Source organism: Emys orbicularis, chromosome 24 (genome assembly GCF_028017835.1).
Source record: "Emys orbicularis isolate rEmyOrb1 chromosome 24, rEmyOrb1.hap1, whole genome shotgun sequence".
Lineage (NCBI taxonomy): Eukaryota > Metazoa > Chordata > Testudines > Emydidae > Emys > Emys orbicularis.
In genome coordinates, this window is record NC_088706.1 from 10,847,298 (window position 1) to 10,867,078 (window position 19,781).

General features: G+C 60.0%; 1 protein-coding gene across 1 annotated transcript; it reads right to left on the bottom strand.

Moving 5' to 3' along the window:
* Positions 1-547: 547 nt before the first annotated feature.
* SHC2 (SHC adaptor protein 2) lies at positions 548-19,548 on the bottom strand. The gene is made up of 12 exons (XM_065422137.1): positions 18,991-19,548; positions 13,276-13,346; positions 11,077-11,137; positions 10,618-10,737; positions 9,641-9,694; positions 7,900-7,951; positions 6,847-6,973; positions 5,985-6,165; positions 4,938-5,004; positions 3,739-3,879; positions 820-1,121; positions 548-676 (listed from the first exon to the last, which is right to left on the bottom strand). Exons 1-12 carry the CDS (start codon positions 19,546-19,548, stop codon positions 548-550), a joined length of 1,863 nt encoding a protein of 620 aa, XP_065278209.1.
* Positions 19,549-19,781: the final 233 nt, after the last annotated feature.

Consider the following 19,781-nt stretch of genomic DNA (forward strand, 5'->3'; position numbering starts at 1 on the left):
AGAGGAGGGGAGAGAAGGGGGGAGCGTGGCCGCAAGTGGAAGGGAGAGGGAAAGAGGAAGCTGTTTGGGGAGGGGAGGGAAAACAGTCCCCTGGGGAAAGAGAAAGGGTGACTGTGGCACTGGGTGGAGGAGGAGAAGGAGCAGAGGGGGATGTGGGTGCTGCTTAGGGAAGGGGGGCAGGGCTTTCTGTCTGTGGCATCCACTTGTCTTTTTCACCTGGCTCCCCTCTCCTCCTTGGGCAGGCGCTCTGGGCACAGAGCCAGGTCCCCGGTGGGCTCTGGGCCAGAGAGAAAGGAGATTGCTGTCAGGGATCACAGCGTCAGGGGCCCAGCATGCTCAGGGGGCGTCTCACTCCCAGCGACCCCCGTTAGCCCAGCCCAAGAGGCAGTGGATACCGGGTCTGTCCCCGCTGGGTCACCCGCACAGAGGAGAGAGGGGGCGGGCCAATTCCCCACTGCTCCGACGGGGGCGAGGGCAGGAGGGAATCAGGCCCCCTGGTCTCCTGCCTGCCCCTTGTAGGCCCCTACCAGGGGGACGCACCCAGCCGTCACTGCTTCCTCTTCACCACCTGCCTCAGGTGCAGCTCGCTCTCCGCCGCCACAATGGGCTGCTCGTTCTGCAGGTGGTAGTTGATCAGGTGACTGATGCTCTCGAACAGGACGTCCTTGGTCCTCACCTGGAGCAACATAACGGGGAAGGGGGTGGGGGTCAGGCGGGGGCCGGGGAGTGGGCAGGTAGTGCTCCACCCAGAGAGGAGGCTGGTGGGGTGCCCGTCAAGGACATTCGGGCTGAGTTTGGGGAGCCCAGCCAGGTCCTTACCACACCCTCGGGATCCACCAGCAGTAGGTGCTTGGGCTGCCCGCCGTTCATGCCCGTCAGGACGTACTGCCCGGGGTTGGTGATGCTGTCCCTCACCAGGAAGTCCCCGTCCATCTGCAGCAGCTTCTCGGCGTCTCGCCGGCTCATCTTCCCGTGGTACCAGGGCTCCCGCTTCAGCTGCTCTTCCGTGGGGGCGACGGGAGCCTTCCGGGTGGGCGGGCTGGGCCACTGGTCCTCAAGGGGAGGGCTGGCCCCGCCAGCCACCGTAGACTCGTGCAGCTTTAGGGCGTCTTCGAAAGGCCCTGCAAGAAGCCAAGAATATAAAGCAAGGAGGGGACAGGCCCTGGCAGCTACCCTAGCCGGGATCACGTCACAGGGCTCCCAGTCCCCAGACCGACTGCCAGCTGGGGCTGGGAAGAATTCCCCCGTTGCTGGACCTGGGCTGGCTCTTTTAAAGGCCTTGAGCCAAAGGCCAAAGGCAAGTCCCACTCTTCTGTTCTAGTGAGGTGCTTACTCCGTGCCCCTCACCGCAGCCTGAGCACCTTCCGGTGGTGCACTAGGTGACACGGGGAACGTCTGCCACATGTGCTGTGGTCTCTCCTCCTTCTCCAAGGAGACGCGTGTGCAGTGGAGTGGTTTGATGGGCTTTCCTGGGACAGAGAAGGAGTCTCCCCTCCTTGCGTCTGAGGAACTGGGCTCTGTAGCACGGCTAAACCCCTGGAAATCACCACCTAGGCCCAACCAAAGCGATGAGGTGAAATGCCACAAGGGGACGAACAGCCCAGCGCGACGGGCCCCGATTCAGCAGGGGTCTGAAGCCCAGGCCTGACTGTGGGTACGTCTACACTGCAAAAAAATACCAACCCAACCCGCAGCCGCGAGTCTCAACAGACTAAGGCTCACGGGGATCAAAATAGCCACGTAGATCTTCGGGCTGCGGCTGAAACCCGGAGTGGGGGGTGGGCCTCAGAGGCCGGGCTCGAGCCGTGGCTACACTGCTATTTCTAGCCCCGTAGGGCGAGCCTGAATCCGCTGACCCAGACTCAGAGACTCACTGCCACGGTTTTGCAGTGTAGACGTACCCTGTAAGGACAGGAGGACTGCAGGGAGGGGCTGCCCCGGAGTGGAAGGACAGCCCAGGGGTTCCATGTGAACCTAGCACTCCGGAGATCTAGGTCTGAGTCTCTGCTTTCCCTCCGGGGCCCGTGGTTCTCCATCTCTAGACTTCAGTTCTCATTTGTAACAGGGGTTAATAGCCCTGCCCTGCCTCTGATGAGGGGTTAGGAGGCTAAAGCTGATGAAATGCTCAGACCCTCCAGAGATGAGGGCTCCGGGCAGGTCTAAACTAGCCAGCCAGTCACCTGTTGGTTAGGCACGTGCATTACTGAAGTTGGATGCTAATGATACTCCCAAGCCCCTGTGAAAGGCAGAAGCCTGGCGCGGCTGGATGTCTGTTCCTCTGCCCCTGTGTTTTCTGGGCATGTCAGCCGAGGGGGCGCTGGCTAAACAAATCCCCGGCCTCCCTCTCATGCTCGCCCGCATCCGGCAGAGCACGAGGACACGGCGGAGGGCGAGTCGCTTTTTGCATCTCGCATTCAGCGCGGCCGCGGCCCCGGCGATTCAGTCCACGGCTGCTCAGCGGTGTCCCCCTCAGAAAAGATTCGGAGCCCTTCCTCCTTCCCTAGCTGGCGCTTGGGGTGGGTGGGTTGGTTCGTGTCTTTCGGCTCCTGGCTGGAAACGGGAGCCGCTCACTGACAGGGTTGGAGCGACGAGCGCTGGCCAAGCCCCAGGGGCAGCGCAGGGTCTGTAGCTCCTTGGGACGATGTGACTTCTCAGCTGGATGCACTCAGGGCTGGCTCCCATGTGGACCCCAAGTCTGCAGGCTGCTGCCTCTCCCCTCAGCATAGGGGCCGGGGGCCTTGCAGGGAAGTGGCAGGAGTCCTGGGCTCTATTTGCTCAGTCAGCCTCCTCACCTGTGAAATGGGGTCACACAGGCGTCCCTGCTCCTTACAGGGCTGTTGAGGGGAAATTCGTTACGGTCTGTTGAGGGATCTGAGCTCAGGAGAGAGCAGGGTACAGTAACGAATCCCTGGCTCTTTAGGCTGTCGCTCTGCTGCATATTGAGGCCGCAAGGCTAAAACAGGAGTAGAACGGGGCTTCTGATTCAAAAGCACGGGCACCTACCACTGGAGTCCCATGAGCAGTACAGAGTCTAGGACTCATAGCTGAGCAATACTGACTACCGCCAGGAGAGGGCAGTGTTAAACACGTGCCAGATGGCGACAGCACTATTGACAGGAGAGCCATTTGGTGAAGGCCTCAGGCGTCTCTTTGACATTGCAAGGAGCTGGCTGGCCTAACTCTCTGACCCCACACCAGCTTGTGGGGCTGGATGACCCCGAGAAGCATTCATCTCCCCCAGGCTGGATGGCCCCGGGGGGTCTTTGCATGCTACCTTTTCACAAGGCAACCAGGCTGGCGCTGCAGCTCTCCTCATGCAGGGAGAGGAAAGTTCATCACAGAGCTGCGAGCGGAATCTCTCCGCTCCCCAGCAGGACATGTGTGACATGGGCTCCAGCCTGGTGCCCGGACGGCAAGGGCTAAGCGCGAGGCTGCTGCATGGAGCACCTGACACCAGGGGACAAAACGCCCCTCCTGGTAAGGCCCATCCCCTCTCAAATGCAGACGGGACACAGAGACTGCTGGTGTATGCTCCTAGCAGACAGGTCTGGCTGCAGGAGCATGCAAGCTAAGCAAGCTCAGGTCTGGCCACCTTAATGGGAGACCTCCTGAGAACCTGATTCCTCTCCTGCCCCGGAGTGGGAGGAAAGCAGGGCCTGAGATCATGGCTTTCAGCAATCCTGACGGCTTCCTGCACCTTCCCCCCACCCTTCACGCTGAGCAAGGCTGCTGTCTTACTCATGTCAAAGAGATCCTTGGGGGGGCTCGCCTCGTGCTCCCAGCCGTCCAGGCACTGCGTGTTGACGTACATGTGCTCCTCGTAGTCGCGGCATCCGAGGGGCTGGCCGTCTGCCTGGAGGTAGCCGTCGCAGGACTGGCCTGGAAGACACACCCGTGCCCTGCAGTGAGCGCCGGTAGGCTCTGTGCAAAGGAACCACAGGAGCCGGGCCTGCCACCCCAGGATCCATGAACCGCCGGCTGAGGGAGGCTAGCCCCCAGCCCCGCCCCTTCTGCCTGAGGCCCCACCTCCTCTTCCTCGACTGCCTGCCGGAGCCCAAAGCCCCCCATCACTGCGGCTACCAGCCTCCCCCTCAGGCTAGCCCCCCGGAGCACCGGGAAAGTGGGCAGCACAGCCCCGGGGCCAGCACTGGGGGACTGGAGCCGCACGCAGAGCGGAAAGTAGGAGGGGAGAGCTGGGCCTGGCTGTTTGGGGAGACCCAGCCTCCCTCAGCCTATGGTACCCGCCGCCCATGCTAGGATCGCTCCCTGTGATCTATCCTTTGGTGTCTTGTCCAGTTGTACCAATGGGGGCCCCCACCGCTTCCCTGGGGAGGTGATTTCCACCTCACACACTCCTCCCTGCTCGGAAGCTCTCCTTGCTCTGTGCAGCCTGAACTTCCCTCTGCTGAGTTTCACCCCATTGCTCCTCCCTTTAGGATTGTCCTCTCCTTGGCCACGCACTCCTACACCGATCTCACCTTCCCCTAGGTCCTTTCACCTCCCCGTATTTGGCCCTTTCACCCTGACCCGCTAGGGGAGGAGCAGGCGACCAAGCTTCCTACATCGTCTCTGGTGGGAGCAGCTGCTGAACCATCCAGGGGAGACTCGGGGACAAGCTCATTGGTGACCAGAAACACCCCCCACCCCCTGACAGTTCCCCCTGGAGTCCATGTGGTGATGGTGCGGAAGGATCAGCCGACGTGCCAGGCTGTGTGACTCATGCCAAAGGATCGGGTTTGCAAAAGGGGCGTCGCTCCAAGCAGCTGCTCCATGCATCGTTCTCAGCTAGTTTTCTCATAACCGGGCAGCTAGGGACAGGGATGCCCATCTCCGAGGGTCCCACCACAGGCATTTGCGAGTCCTTGGGCCATGCATTCCTGTGCCCACAGGGACGTAAGTCCCTGGGTTAAATGACGCCTTCGAGCTGCAGCACGTACCAGGAGCGTCGCTGTCCCAGTGGGAGCCCGGGTGGCTGTTCTGGTCTCTTCTGGCAGGAAATCCAACCTGTGAAGCAGAAGAATCAGACCTCGGTCCATGCACCACACATGATGCAGGAGGTTTGTTTCCCCTCCACACGTGGGCATGTGATATGGAGACCCAGGCAGTGAACAGGGAGATGCATTAGGTGGAGGTGTGAGGACAGCTGATACCCCAGCTTTGCTCGCTGCCTCCTCAGGGCCTCCATCCCTTGCTGGCAAATGGAGAACGTTGCTAGGCCCAGAAACACAGCCTGGAGGTCACAGCTCATGGAAGTGTGCAGCAGGTCTCCCCACGGAGCCCCTGCAGTGGCCGTGCAGTCTACAAGCACGTGGGTCAGAGAGCCACAAACCCCTTCGTGCTAAACCCAGCTCTAGCCATGCTTCCACACTTCACCCCCGCACGCTTCAGCTCCCTCCTCTGTGTAACGGGGTGACCCAGCCTGTGAGAGATCGAGGGGTTTAGTGACTGCCAATGCAGGGGCCGTGGGATTGGTGCGCCTTCGTCCCTCCTGTTGCACACCATTGTTTATAGTCTCCTGACGGCTGTAGCACGTTCACCTGGGGGGTTGCGGCCTGTGATGTGCAGAGGATCGAATGGTCCCTTCTGGCCTTAAACACAATGAACTGATGACTCAATGGGTGGAGCTTTTGGTAAAATCCCACGCAGCCTTCAGAGGCTGGGACGGACTTTACTGCTGGACAACAGAACCCCCAAGCCCCAGAGGAGGCCGTAGACCTGTATGGGGCTCTCCCTGATGGACCAACCTCCATCCCTGACCCCAGAGGCTATTCCAAAGAAGCTCCAGGCCTGGCCCCGCACCAGGCACTCACTGCAGGAGTCCTCTATGCGGACAAGAACCAGTTTGGTTTCCAGCTGTCAGCATCAGGGGGAAAAGGCTCGATTCAACACAGGAGGTTGTGGGTGCAGCCTTGGGGTGGGGAGGTTGTAGGGCTGGGGGGAATTGGGGAAGCTGTACCGCCAAGCATGCTGACTGCAGGATTCACCTGGCTGAAGTGACCGGCGCAGGAGGGCTGGGAGTGCACGTGGCCCAGCAACGTCCCGTGCCTGAGCCGAGAGTCGACGAGTCCCCCCAGGGGAGGCTCCTTCCCCGGGATGCTGTTGTAGTAGTCGTGTTCGGCCGTCTCCTCTTCGTCGCCCCACGCGGATTCCTCGGTCCCCATTACCCTGCGTGACAGAGAATACGGGAGTTAGGGAATGCGGTTAGACTCCAGAACCATGGCGACTCTACACTCAGAGCTCTGGCATTGCACCCCAGGCCATTGGAGCACCCAGACCCAGAGCATCCCCAGACCTAGCACCCAGGGCATCTCATGATCGAGCACCCAGGGCATGGTAGCACCTAGCACTGAGAGCATGCTGGACCTAACACCCATAACTGCGACAGAACCCACAGCCAGGGCACCTCAGCCCCCAGAGCCACAGGCGTATGGAGCCTGCTGCAGGGCCCTGTATCTTGTGATGCAGAGAATGGCAACACCCCAATGCACCAAGCAGAGGACGGTCCCGGTCTTCCACCAACAGGCCTTCTGAGGGCTTGAAGCATCTCAGGTCCTGCTCAGGTGGTGACTGCAAAGCAGATCCGTGAAGGCTTGGCAGTGTGAACGCCACCTTGTCCCCGAGTCTGGAGAGCACCTGGTGGGGGCAGTAGGAAGTGGCTGGGATGCCAGCGTAAGGGATGGATGAACATGGGGGTAGAAGGCTGCAAGGCCTCATTTGCCTGGACCAGCTTTGGGAATTGCTGCCCAGGATAAGGTAAGAAGGTGCAGACCTGCATAAAAGCAGGCCCAGTCTGGCCAGGGCAACCCCAGCAGCACCAAAAGGCCCCGTGTCTCTCCCCGCCCCTACCTGTCCGGCGGCACCACCACCTTGGGGGGGCTGTGCAGATACTGCTTGAAGCGCAGCTCGAAGGCCTGTCCCACCGTGTTGATGATGCTCTGAGCCAGCCCGTCACAGCATTCCAGGATGTGGCAGGCTGCCCGGCAGGGAGAGAGACACAGACACATCAGGCGGGGCATCCGGCCTGTGCACAAGGCCCCCGGGGGACATATGGCAGCGCTTGCGAAATGGGAGTCTAGCCCCCCAGGGGCCATGTCCCAGCCAGGAGCCAGCCTGGGGCAGTGGGAGATGGACGGCCTTTCAGGCTGGGGTTCAGGGTCACAGAACCAGGGTGGTCCAGAGCTGAGGTTCATTTTTCCTGAACATGGTGGAATCTGGTCTAGCGAATCCAGCTTGGACCCAGCTCAGCTTTTTACCCACCGGGCGCCGCCACCACCCTCCTCATCCTCTTCAGTGGCAGGATGGAGCCAATCGGACAAGCCGACCCCAGCTTACGTTTTATTAGCCCCCACGACCACGGATCCCTCCTGGAACATCCGTGAGCTGCTCTTCCCCGTCCCTTCCTGCCATGGGGGTAACAGGCCCCTTTAAGGTGAAATGGGGCCAGTCTTGCCTGGGCCATAATTAACTGCTCCCTAGCCTAAGGAGGTGGGACTAATGGGGTCAGGTGTTTGCATGGCGAACACCTGGGCCTCATCAGAAGGCTTGAGAGAGAAGGGGTGGGGAAGGAAGCTGTGGCCCAGGCGGCAGCCGGCAGGAGAACCTCATGGAGGGGCTCTCGGAAGCAGGGCTGTCCCTGGGAGAAGCTGTGGCAGATCCAGGGGAAAAGAGCCTCCAGAGTGGAAGAATCCCTGCAAGGCCACGTGCTGGCATGAGGGGGCGCTCCGGCGGTGAGTTCCCCTGTTACACTCTGCACAATAAATGCACAAGAGGTGGGTGGCGCGGGGAGAACCCTTCTCCATATTTTTGGCCAGTATGGGTCTCCTGTTTAGCCTTGATCCTTCCTTGCTTACCACCCCTCTTTGTTACCCCCGTGTGTCCCCTCACCTCTGCCCCGCTCACCTCTTTGGTTAATGGGATCCTTTGCCACATAGGCCACGTAGTCTGTCATGTCCTGGAGAGAAAGGGAGAGTCAGGGAAGGAAGGGGTTTATGGCTATCGTTCCTGGGGCCCGGGATCTGGCCTGTGGGTTAAGGATCGGAGGGGCTTGAGGCAGGGCTATGAACCTGGGTATGAAGGGGCATGAGCCATAGTCCCCCGGCTGGCAGATCCCCCTTCCCCAGGTAACATGGGTGTAGGTCCCTGCTCTGAGACACTCCCTCCTCGGCTGGTGAGGGCCTGGGAGTGCTGCAGAGACCGGGTTCCCCGGTGCTGGGACTCACCCAATTGCCCCAGGGCAATCTGCCCTCCGTCGTGCCCAGTGGGCAGCCTGTGCTGTAACGAACCAGCTTCCTGGGGCTGACTGAGGGAGGACTGCCCTCTAGTGGCTGCAGCCCAAAGAAGAGATAAAGGACATACTACCCCTGGCAGCTGCAGGAGCTCACGTAGGGGGTGGCTGGGCTTTGGGGGTGAAAGAAGCAGGGGTCCAGGCCCCAATCCTTGTGTGTGTGTGTGTGTGTGTGTGGCGGGGCGGGGCGGGGGGAGACGCAAATTGCCTGTTGCCTGCAGGGATGGACTCTCATTACAGGGTCAGGCTCTGTGAAGGGGGTTTGTTCTGGCAGACAAGTGCACTCGGTACATGGGGACCAGGAAGCGGCTTGTGTCCCTCTGCAGCGCCCCCCTCTGGTCAGTCCAGGCATGGCAGGTCAGTGCTTTGTGGACGGGGTAGATGCTACTCTGTGGGGGAGCCTTGGACGAACCAACCGGCCAGAGAGGCGTTTCTCTGGCTGTCTCTGGCCTTTCCCTGCTTCTTTGTTCTCTCCTCAGAGCTTAGGAGCTGTTGCGAGACCCCGCTGGAGAGGGAGAGAGGCCAGGCAGGACCCCTGAGCTCTCGGGGTGGAAACAAGTTGAGGGGGAGGGGAGTTGCCTTCTCCCCCCCAGCCTAGGGTTACCACCTTTGAAATGCAAAAAAACTGGCAATCTCCCACCCACAAAGCAGGCCTGCCACAACCCCAACCACAAGGCAATTCTGCAGCACACGCCCTCCCCCCCGCCCCCTTCAACAGCCACTTATAGTATCTAGAGAGAAGACACCTATAGACAAGATTGATAAACATCACGGGTCTCCTTACTGCCACATGGCTCAAACCCTCTCTCACACCCCCGTGCGGGGTGTGTGGCGTGTCGGTGGGCGGACGGCTGCTGTATTTGCAACAATTTTGCTCTGTTGTCGCTTAAACCATGGAAGTGGGAACACGGCCGCATCTTTTGCTGGACACGGACACTTTTAACATGAGCTGTCCCAGCGTTGTGCGAGAATACTGCATAGCTTCACACCCATGGTTTTAAAAAACAAACAAACCACACAGACACAAAAACCCTGGCAGTTTAAATTATTTTTCTGGCAAAGCCATAAAAAAAAAACCCCAGCCAGGCCGGTCAAATACCAGCCAGGTGGGGACCTTCCCCCACTCTGCTGTCGGTGCCCAGGACTGAGGCTGCAGCAGGCAGAAGCTGGTCCACTGCCAGTGTGATTGTTGCTGCCCATTGATCACCACCAGAGGCCAAAGAAACTGAGGCAGGGGGGAGAGAAGAGAGGGATGGAAAGGGGGTGATGTGGAGGGGGAGGAGGAGATGCAGAAGGGAGAGGGGCCGCGGGGAGCTAGCAACTCCTCTATCTCCGCGCGCCGGGGGCGGCCCTTACCGTGTCTCCCCCCGAGGCGAAGGAGATGGACTGCATGTGGTGGTTGGCAATGATCTGCAGGGGACAGAGGCAGGCATTAAAGTTCTTCGCTAGAGGCTCTGGAATCGCTCAGCGCAGCGGCTCCATAAAACGGGGGGAGGGTGGGGACCGACCCGCCGCCAGCCCCCGCCGAAAGTCAATGCTCTGGGAACAGTCCTGGCTTTCCTCTGCTGCTGGGATGGGGCCGGAGCTAGGCCGGCTGTATCCACCCCACCTGGCCTAGGGTGTGTAGGCTGCGGCTCGTCGAATGGACACGCCAGCCTCCTGCTGGTGAGCATGGTTGGTTCAGAAATGCCAGCTTCCCCTCCCTGCTCGGATTGCACCCGGGAATTCCCCTGCTCCCAGATTGTTGCCACCCTGTGTAGCCTGACCAGCTTGCCTGACCGTTTAAAGGGGACAAAACAACATGGGGGACTGCAAGAGCAAAGGATGGCCTAGTGGTTGGAGCACAGGACTGGCAGCTGGGCCCACCTGAGTTCTAATCCCTGCCCTGACACTAGTTTCCCATCCTGTGTAACCCTGAGTTGTTCTATCCTTGTGCTCTGAGGATAAGCAAGGGTGCTGCTCTCCCGCCCTCTAGAGCTAGATATGCTGATCCCCTAATTGGGTGGGGCCCCGATCCAGGGGCTGGGCTCACCCCTGTAAAGGGACAGGTGTGGGGTACCTCTCTGTCTCCCCGGAGTGGATCCTTTGCATTCGGGGGAATGACGCTGGATTTACAGCAGTGAAGCTGAGAGCAGAATTTAGCCCCGGGCCCCAGAGCAGTGGCACAATTTAGAGCAGTCTCAAGGCTGCTCTAACCTGTGCTAGGGGCTGCATGAGTCTCCACAACCACTGGATAGGGGAGGTGCAAGCGACCTCCCCTCTGTCCCTGCCCCAACTGGTCCTAGATCTCCATGCCCCAGGGGAGCGATCGGAGCACTTGGGTGGGCACTAACCTGCCGGGTGGTGGGGATCATGAGGTTGAGCCCGTCGATGGAGATGTTGACAGTGATGCTCATCCCAGCGAAGCGCAGGTTGTTCTTGCCCAGGATGGAGAAGAGGGCTTTGTTGGGTGCCTGGGGAAGGAGAAAAGGATCCGGGGTAACGCTGGGTGCTGCGCTCAGCTAACCAGACGGGGCGATGGGGGGGGGGGGACAGTGCAGGAAGCTTCTGCACCTCTGCTGAGCTGAACCAGCCCAGGCACAGTCAGCGAAGTGTCCAGCTTCCTGTCTGCAGACAACCGCTCTGCGCAGGTCAACAGTGGGGGATCCCAGGGGAGAGGGCTCCGAGGATCCTGGGGGAGAGATCCCAGAACCTGAACCCGTCTTAATAACCCTTAGCCATGTCCGCTCAGGGCTAAGTCAGCATCATCAGCCCTGTTTTACACATGGGGAAACTAAGGCACGGTTACCCACCTTCTTCTTCCAGGCCCCTTTGACCCCAGGCACCGCCTCGTACAGTCTGTTGATGGCTTCCCTGCGAGCAAAGAATCAAGCAGGCTGGGGTTAATCCTCCAGTCCCAGTGGCGAGACCGGGTCAGTGGGACCTAACCCCACCCCCGCTGCTAAAATGCTGCCTCCTGCGTTGTCTGGGGGGGGCCGCACCAGGGACCCTTGCAATGACAGTTGGGGCAGGGGCAGCTGGTCCGCGTCACCTGCGGCTGGGAAAGAGGGGGGAGGGCGGGATTGTTGTGGGGACCCTGCACTGACATCCAGCAGCCCTTTCTCTCTGGCTCTCTCCATGCTAAGGGCTTTAATAATTAAACACCACACCCTTGGTGCTCAGGGTCCTCCCTCTGAGTGTCAATCGGCCAGTGCTCCCCTCCCCAAGAGACCTCCCCCCAGTGTCCCAGGGCCAGTAACCGGCTCTAGGAGGAGGGGGTAGTGTGGGATCAAGGTGGTGTATTTGTGCCACTGGGGCCACCGTCGCAATGGGGCACTGCCTGGCCCAGCAACGCAAAGGCACAAAGCCATGTGAAAACCATCCGTCCATGCCCCTGCTCTATGCACCCACCTGCAGCCGCTACGCTAGGCGGCCTGGTTGAGAAGCCTCAGGCTCAGCGGCGCGTTGCATGGCACTGAGCAGCCCCCTGGCCACGGCCCAGAGCTGGGGGCACTTCCCAAGGCCTCCTTTGTTAGCGAGCTGAGTGAGAGCCCCCCAAACCGGAGCCTTCCCTCCAGGATCCCAGACCACGGGGATGCTGCGCTCGGGCAACTTTTAAGGGGCCCAGTTCAGCCTCATCGTTTGGGCGCCTGCAGCGTTTGTCCTGCTTGCTGGTCCCCTGGCCCTGGTGTAGGGTAAATATGGCGCTCTGCCGACATGCAGAAGCTACATGGAGCCGGAGGGGCCCTGAGTCCCAGCGAGCAGCTCAGCTTGCTCCCCAAGCCCATGGTCGTCTCCCAAGGACCTGATCCCCCATCCCCAGGACTCGGACGGGGGCTGCACAACTCCGCCTCCATGCATGTCCCCCTGCGCCTTCAACCTCCTTCTGCTCGCTTCTCCCTGCTCCCCAGTGCGAGCTGCTTCTGCTCCCACGTCGCTGCGGGGACAGGACCATCAATAAGCCATGGCTGGCAATCGGCTCTGGAGGCTCCTTCCCTCTCCCCGGCCTCCTATCGATCCGCATCAGCAGGCAGGAGACTCTGCAGTTCTACCCCCCCACCCCCAGCTTCTCTTGCTACCTGTCTGGTTTGCAGACAGCCGCTGCAGCAGAATCTGCCTCCCACGTACCTTCCCCGCGTGCTCCGGGCCGGCTGGTGGCTTTATTTGGAAGGCACATGGGCATTTCTCAGCTGGGGTGTTTGGGGGAGCTGAGGGGCGGGGAAGGGGAGCCAGCCCTGAAGACTGGAGGCCTGCCATCTCCCCCAGACCAGGACAACAGTCAGCTTCCATGTCCCCCGCTCCATGCTGTCTGGCACCCACAGCCCACCCCTGCCCTGTGTTTGCCCTGAGCCATTCCGGTCCTTGACCTCTCTGCTGAGACGCCCCATCAGGAGACCCCACAGTGTGGAGGGGTCGTGCCCACCTGTCCGGATCTGTGAGCATCACAGAACACTAGTGAGCTGCCTGGTCTGAGGGAGGCTGTACATCACCTGCTTCTAAACACGGACCAGCTGGAGGGCAGAGAGAGCCAGGTCAGACAGGGGGGTCCCTTAGGGCCCGTGTTGTGTGCCATGGCACGGCGTGGGTACCGAGCGTCAGACAGGCTGTCCTTTAGGGCCCATGTTGTGTATTATGGCACAGTGTGGGCACGAGGGGTTAGACAGGGGGTTCCTTAGGGCCCACACTGGGCTATGGGGTGGTGTGGGTGCCATGGGTCAGACAGGGGGTTCTCTTAGGGCCCGTGATCTGTGCTATGGGATGGTGTGGGTGCCATGGGTCAGACAGGGGGTTCTCTTAGGGCCCGTGATCTGTGCTATGGGATGGTGTGGGTGCCAGCGGTCAGACAGGCCGTTGGCTGGACTGCAAGCTCTGTGCTGCACCTGAGGTGGCAGGTGGAGACGAACCCATCCCACAGGCTTTCTCAGCCTTGAATCTCTGGAAAGCTGGTGCATTCATCTAGAAATCAGGGGGGACCCCAGAAAGTCCAGGGCAGGGAGCCCGGAGGTGCTTACCTGGTAACCTGCGTCCGGGTGTTAAAGTCAAGAGATCGCATGGAGCGCAGCACTTCAATACAGCCCATGTACTGGAAGAGAAAGGGGTTGAAATCAGCCAGGCTGCAGTGCGCTGCTCAGATCCCCAGGTTAGGGGGGGGATGGGAGCTAGCTCACCCCGGACAGCTTACGGAATTCACCAGCCCCTCTCTCTTCTCGGAGCCCTGGGGGCCTGCGGCTCAGCACGGGTCACTAGCGGGAGGGTTGTTGGTGTAGCGAGTTCAGAATGACCCTGCCGCGGTAGGGCATGGAGAGGTCAGTCTCTCTGCTTCCCCTCACCTAACTGCAGCAGGGGCAGCAGAGAGAAGCTCCCAGGCCCTGAGGTGAGGAATGGAGCAGAGGCCCAGGAGTACCCCCTAAGGCTAAGGGGACGTCTACACTGCAGTGAAGGACCCGTGGCACCGGGTCGGGCAGTGTAGACGTACCCTTGGGTCGGGCAGGCAGTCGGGCTTGGGCTGGAGCCCGGGCTCTGGAATCCAGCGAGGGGTGCAGAGAGAGGGCATCTCCGAGGCTTTGTGTCTCTGAGCACATTTCATGTACGGACTCCCACCCTTTTGCCCAGCTGGGGGGCATGTCAGAACTCTCTGGGGAGGCCAGAAAAGCAGCCCCTGGGTGGACCATAGCCCGGTACCCGCCAGTGGGCAGTGGGAGAGGCTGTTGCAGCTGGGGCCAGCCTGGAAGGAAGGAGGTGGGATGCTGAGCCTGGCTGCTGCAAAGGTCCCTTTGTTTTGTGCTTTCCTGAACTTTGTCTATAGGACTCTGTTACCCTGGGCAGGGCTGAGCTGTCTAGTGACGTGGCTGGGAGGGGCAGGTCATACCGGCAGTGCAGGGGGGCGGGGGGTAAACTGAGCCAGAGCATGTGAGAGGCTAATCCTGCCCCGCCTCAGCGGGCCGAGCTCATAACTCACTCTCCCGATCGACCGGGCCCCTCGAACAGTTTGAGGATGTCGGTGCCAGGGAGAAGGGGGCCAGGCTGACACCTCTGTCTGCACCGAGCAGGGACAGAGCAGACAGCGTCCGGGCAAACTGCCCACGCACCACCCACTTGGCAGGCCTCAGCCCCGAGCTGGAAGGGAGCCTGCCTCTAAGAGCAAGCTCCGTCTCCGTTGCGGTCAGGCCTTGGCTTCTCCGCTGAAGCGGCTAGCAAGGGGGCCAATTAGTGCCAGTTGCCATGGGGCTCTGTGCAGCATAGACACCTGATAGACAGCGGACTGATACCCACGAAATTCCTCCCTAGCTGGGAACGTCGCTCTGCCCCCCTGCCAGCCCCCACCACTCTTCAATGGCGCATTAGCTGCCTTTCCAGCAGGCGCTGCCAGCGAGGTCAGTTTAATGGGGCTTGGCAGGGCTCCAGGAGAAAACGCTGGAGGCAAAATGTATGGCGGCTGATTAGTGCCACGGCAAGCTTAGGGCCGGAAAGAAATTCACTCGGATCATCCCGCCAGGTGCTTGCCTCCTGCAGCGCTCACCTGCTTGTCCCTTGCTAGCGGTGATTAAAATGGACATCCTCTGCTGCGTGGGCGATGGAGGAGCTGAGTCTAAGAGGTTCTGAGCAACCCCAACGCTCCTTGGTCTCAGGATCAGGACCTTTATCCTGGCCTCTCTCTGATGGGTGGACACCTGGGCCAGAGCCTCAGCTGGTGTAAACTGGGAGAGCTGCCTTGACTGTGCTGATTTGCCCCTTAGAGCGGGGGGGGGGGGGGGTGTCTTTGCCAGCTCTAGTTACTTTCATTTCAAGGCCCAAGCAGCAGCTTGCTCCCCATCAAAGTGCTGCCTTATGGGGAGGTTGGAGAAGGGGGGGGGGAGACAGGACAGTGCCCTACTGATGGTCCTGCCTTCTAATGTGCCACTACTCTAAGCTCTGGGGGGTGGAACCGATGCAGGAGGATACACCAAAGTTTTTGTGCTGGGGATAATGGGACTTTGCCCTTGGATGGCTCCCTCCAGCACAGGACACCCCCTCCCCCCCACAAAGACTTTTCAAATAAGTCTGAGTCTCCCAAGGCCCCTGCAAATAAGTGTCTTTATCCCCATTTTGCAGAAGAAGGAAGCTGAGGCAACGAGACAGTGTCATAAGTGACTTGCCCTCGGTTGCCTGGCAAGGCAGTGGCAGAGCTAGCTTATGGGCTAGGGGCCCATAATCCGGCCTGTTATACAGGAGTCAGGCGCGATTCTCATAATGTTCCCTTCTGGCATTAAATTCTGTGAATCTCCTGATTCCAAGGCCTGTGCTTTACCCACTGGACCATGCCCCCTTCTTCCCGCCCCTGAGCTTTGACTCCTGCCCTGTGCTCTCCCCCACTGGCATTCCAGCTGCTGCGGAGACGGAAATGTGCTGCCAACCTACAGCCTCCCCTTCCCTTTTAGCGCAGGCTTTCAGCCTATGCAGCCTCAAGCCTTCACTTTAGTCGGAGCTCGTGGTATCCCCTTTCGACTTCTTTGCTCCCTGTTCTACGCTGCAGTGTAGTGGCTAAATTCCACCCCAGCGATGGCTGCATTTGAGTGGTGGGCAAAGAGAGCTGTACAGCAAGTGCTTTGGGATCCTTTGGTAAGGAAAGGCACTGTTATCAATGCTTCTCTTCTCTCTCTGTCCCCAACTCCACGCCCCTCTCTCTGCCTTCTGCCAACCTCCTCCTATGGCTCCTGTAAAAACTGCCCGCACTGAAGGAGTTCACCTCTGCGCATTTCCCTTTAAATCATGTTAGCTCTCAACCACTGTCCCACACATCAAACATCTGATGATCTATGATGGGGCAGAGAGAGGAGAGAGACAGAGGCTAACCGGAGACATGCTGCCCTGCTCCTCCATCTCGCCTGCAGTTGTAAATTACCACAAGTTAATTGAGAATAAGACAAGGAGCCAAATGCCATCAGCAAATGCAATTACAAGTGTCTCACCCTTTCAGTTCCAACCCTGGAGCTCAGAGCACTGTGGTTGAGACTGACCTCCATAGCATCTGGCACCCCCCGAATCTCAGAGGGCTTTCACAAATGAACCCTCACAACTCCTTTGGGAAGTAGGTACTTATTATTATCCCCATTTTGCAGATGGGGAAACGGAGGCACAGGGGATGTGATTTTTTCCCCCCCAACATCAGGCAGCAAATCAGTGGCAGAGATCTGAATGGAACCCCACAGTCCTGGCTCCAAGTCTGGTGCTGTAACTACTAGACCCCATTCCCCTCCCAAAACTGGGGCTAGAACCCAGGAGTCCTGCCTCCCATCTTCATGCTCTAACCCCTAGACCATCTGGAGAGGTGGGCCACATCAAACCCACTCCACAAAATCACTCCCTGGGCTAGGGGTGTGGAACTCTGGAGATAGGCCTAAACCAAAGCTCTGGATCCAAACTTCACGGCTGGCCCTATTTCTATGATGGGCCCAGATTCATCCCCTGTGAAGCCTGGGGGATTTGAACTCAGATCCCAATCTCAGGGCTAGAGCAGAGGCCCCCATTGTGAAGAAGTTTGTTAAACTTCCCCCTCCTCCCTTGTCTCTTGCTAGCCAGCTACCTCTGGGGTAGGGGGAGAGACTGCGCTGGTGGGTCCAGGCTAGCTGCAGGGCCAGTCAGTATCCCCAGAGGCACTGGGAAACAGGAGGGTCTTCTGAACCTTCCCCATCCTGTTTAGGACACTCAGCTGCCACAAGGCCTTGCCAGGAAGACCCCTCCAGTGCCGTGGCAGCAGACTCTCCCCTGCTGGAGACCGGCCTTTCCAGCCCCTGGCTTTCTGGTGTATGAATGCGTCTACACGGTCTGGCTATTCCAGTCCCGATCCTGCACGCTTAGCTGTGTGGACGGACCGGAGATCAGGACTTTGGGCCCAGGTTCTCAGAGGTATTTAGGCACCTAACGCCCATGGGGTTTGTCTGCACTGCAGCTGGGCGCGAGCCTCCCAGCGCGGGTGGACAGATGCACACGAGTTCTGCGTGAGCTAGCGCGCTCAAAATAGCAGTGTGGAAGTTGTGGCTCAGGCGGAGACTTGGGCTGGCCACAGGAGCTCGGGGTGGGGGGGGCTCAAGAGCCCGAGCTGCCTAAATTCCTTTGAGAGTCTGGGCCGGGATTTGTAAACCCCTGGTCGAGGAGCATCAGCCTGCTTCGAAGCGGCGTCTTTCTGTGAATGCTGCAGGAGCCAGCTGCGGGCCCGGGGCTGGGGGAGGCCTTTGGGGAATAGACACTCTGAGTGAGGGGCTCCTGGCAAACAAGGCTGGACGGAGAGTGAATGGGGCCCACCAGAATGTGCCACGGATGCCCCAAACCCTGCTGGGGAGGCTGGCTCGTGCTTTTCAGGGAGTGGGGAGGCAAATCTCTCTCCTTTCTCAACTAACCCCTAGGGCCTGATTCTGCCCGACCTCATGTCGGCAGTTACACCCGTGCAAAGCAGCGGGGAGATCTGGCTACCACCTCAGCCAGCACAGATGGGCCCAAGGGGCCTCCTTTGGCCTGCAGGCTGGGTAGGTTTCCTCTGGTGGCTCTCAGAGCCTAGGAGCAATGAAATCAGTGGAGTCGTGTTGGGTCCAGACCACAGCAGCAGGCCCAGCGGCGTTTGCATGGGAGACGAAGACTAGGACACCCCCCTTCCCCCGCAGCAAAACCATTTCCACAGTCAGGCGTAGGCCCCAGTTTTAAGAATGGGAGTCACGGGGGGGGGGGGGGTGTCTTGCTGGTGTGTCCGCCCCACGGTGGCTTCCTCTGGGGGGATGGGGTTGTGAGTATGTTAGAGTGCAGGGTGCGCCAGGCCCAACCGAGCCTTTGGAAACCAGCCCATCACCATAGTAACTGACCCCCTCCCTATCTTTGATGCATTTATCCTCACAACCCACTGCGAGGCGGGGCAGGGCTATTATCCCCAATGTATAGACAGGGAAACTGAGGCAAAGCTCGACTAAGTGACTCACCCAAGGAGTCTGTAGCACAGCAGGGAATTTAACCCAAGTCCATGACAGTGGTGTCAAACGGGGGTGAAGGAGAGCAGTAGGAGGCCGTGGGTCTTTGGTGATGGTCTTAGGGTTGACACACTGGGCTGGGAGTCAGGAGAGCTGGATTCTGCTCCTCGCTTCACCACAGAGTCACTGTGCGACCGTCCCCGCTTTGTGCCTCAGTTTCCCCATTTCTGGCACGGGGGGGGAGGAGTAACAATACCCCCCGCCACCGCAGGGCTCAGTTCATCAATCAGTGGCTGGAGATCCTGGCCCAGTGAAGGACGAGGTCTCAGTGCTGTTGGCAGCCGAGTACGGTTTCAGGCTGGCTAAGCAGCAGTGCGCTCGTTTTAAACCATGTGCAATCGGCCGGGCAAGGCCAGGTTGCCCCAAAGGGCCCAACTCGTAATTACGTCCCAGCTACCGTGGTGTCATGGCGACGGCCTTTGACGATGTAACACGAACCCCTCCCAGGGCAGGGTGACGGGCTGGGCTTTGAGACCTTGAACAGAGGGAACTTGGATGAGGAAGCCTTGAAAACTCTCGGGAACGGGGGGAGGGAAATCATCCCAAACTTCCCTCTACCTATGGCTGGGGGCACCTTTCCCCTTCCCGGCTGCCAGCCCCTAATGACAGAGGATCCCAGGGATCCGAGTGCCGCGGCAGCAGACTCCCAATTCAATGCCAGCTGCAGAGATGCAGTCAGCATGGGACAGTGGTGGGCACCGAGGGGAAGGGGGGCCAAAGAAACGGGCTTACCCTGACGATGTAGGAGACCCCTGGTCCCAGGACCCGTTCGTCCGGATGGAGCCAGCCCTGCGCCGGTTTATTGATGAAGCTACCTTTCCGGTTCCATTCCTCTCCGGCCAGTTTGACCCCCTCGACCCGAGCCGCCTTCCTCCCTCCCCCTCCTCGGAACCGGTTCATCACCTGCAGAGAACAAGGAGAGTGGCAGACAGGCTCACAGGCGCTCAGGACAGCAGCCAGGCCGGAGGAGGTACCTCCTGCCTCTCCGGGGCCCCCGGGCTTAGCCGGGGACGACAGGTCCTTGCTGGCACTGGAAGGGCTGCGGCTCAGGAAGCCGGAGGGGCTGGAGAACTTCCACTGGGGAATCTTGGGGATCAGCATGCAGAAGGTGGTCACGGCCTCCTGCTCCTCCGGCAAGCGAGCTTCGCCCAGCGGGGGGCACGGGTGGGCCAGGGAGGCGGGCGGCGAGGGGGCCGGGGTGGCCGCCGCGACCTTGCTGCTCATGGCTGGGTCCTCCGAGGGCGTCACTGAGCCATTGCGAAAGCGCCCATACTTGGGCTCCGTTAGCATGCCCTGCCGCTGCGTGTCTGGCTAAGTGCTTTTAGAGTGCTCGCCGGGCGCGCTCTGTGCTCCTCTCTCCAGCTCGCTGGCTCGCCTGCCCCCCTCCGGCCCCCACCCCTCACTCCTCTCTAGGGAGGCTCCACTCACACAATGATGTCATGGTGTTATTGCTCATCTGCCAGCAGCCTGGCTGCTGCAGACCTGGCCTGCGCTGCTCCACCACCACATAAACAGCCGCCTGC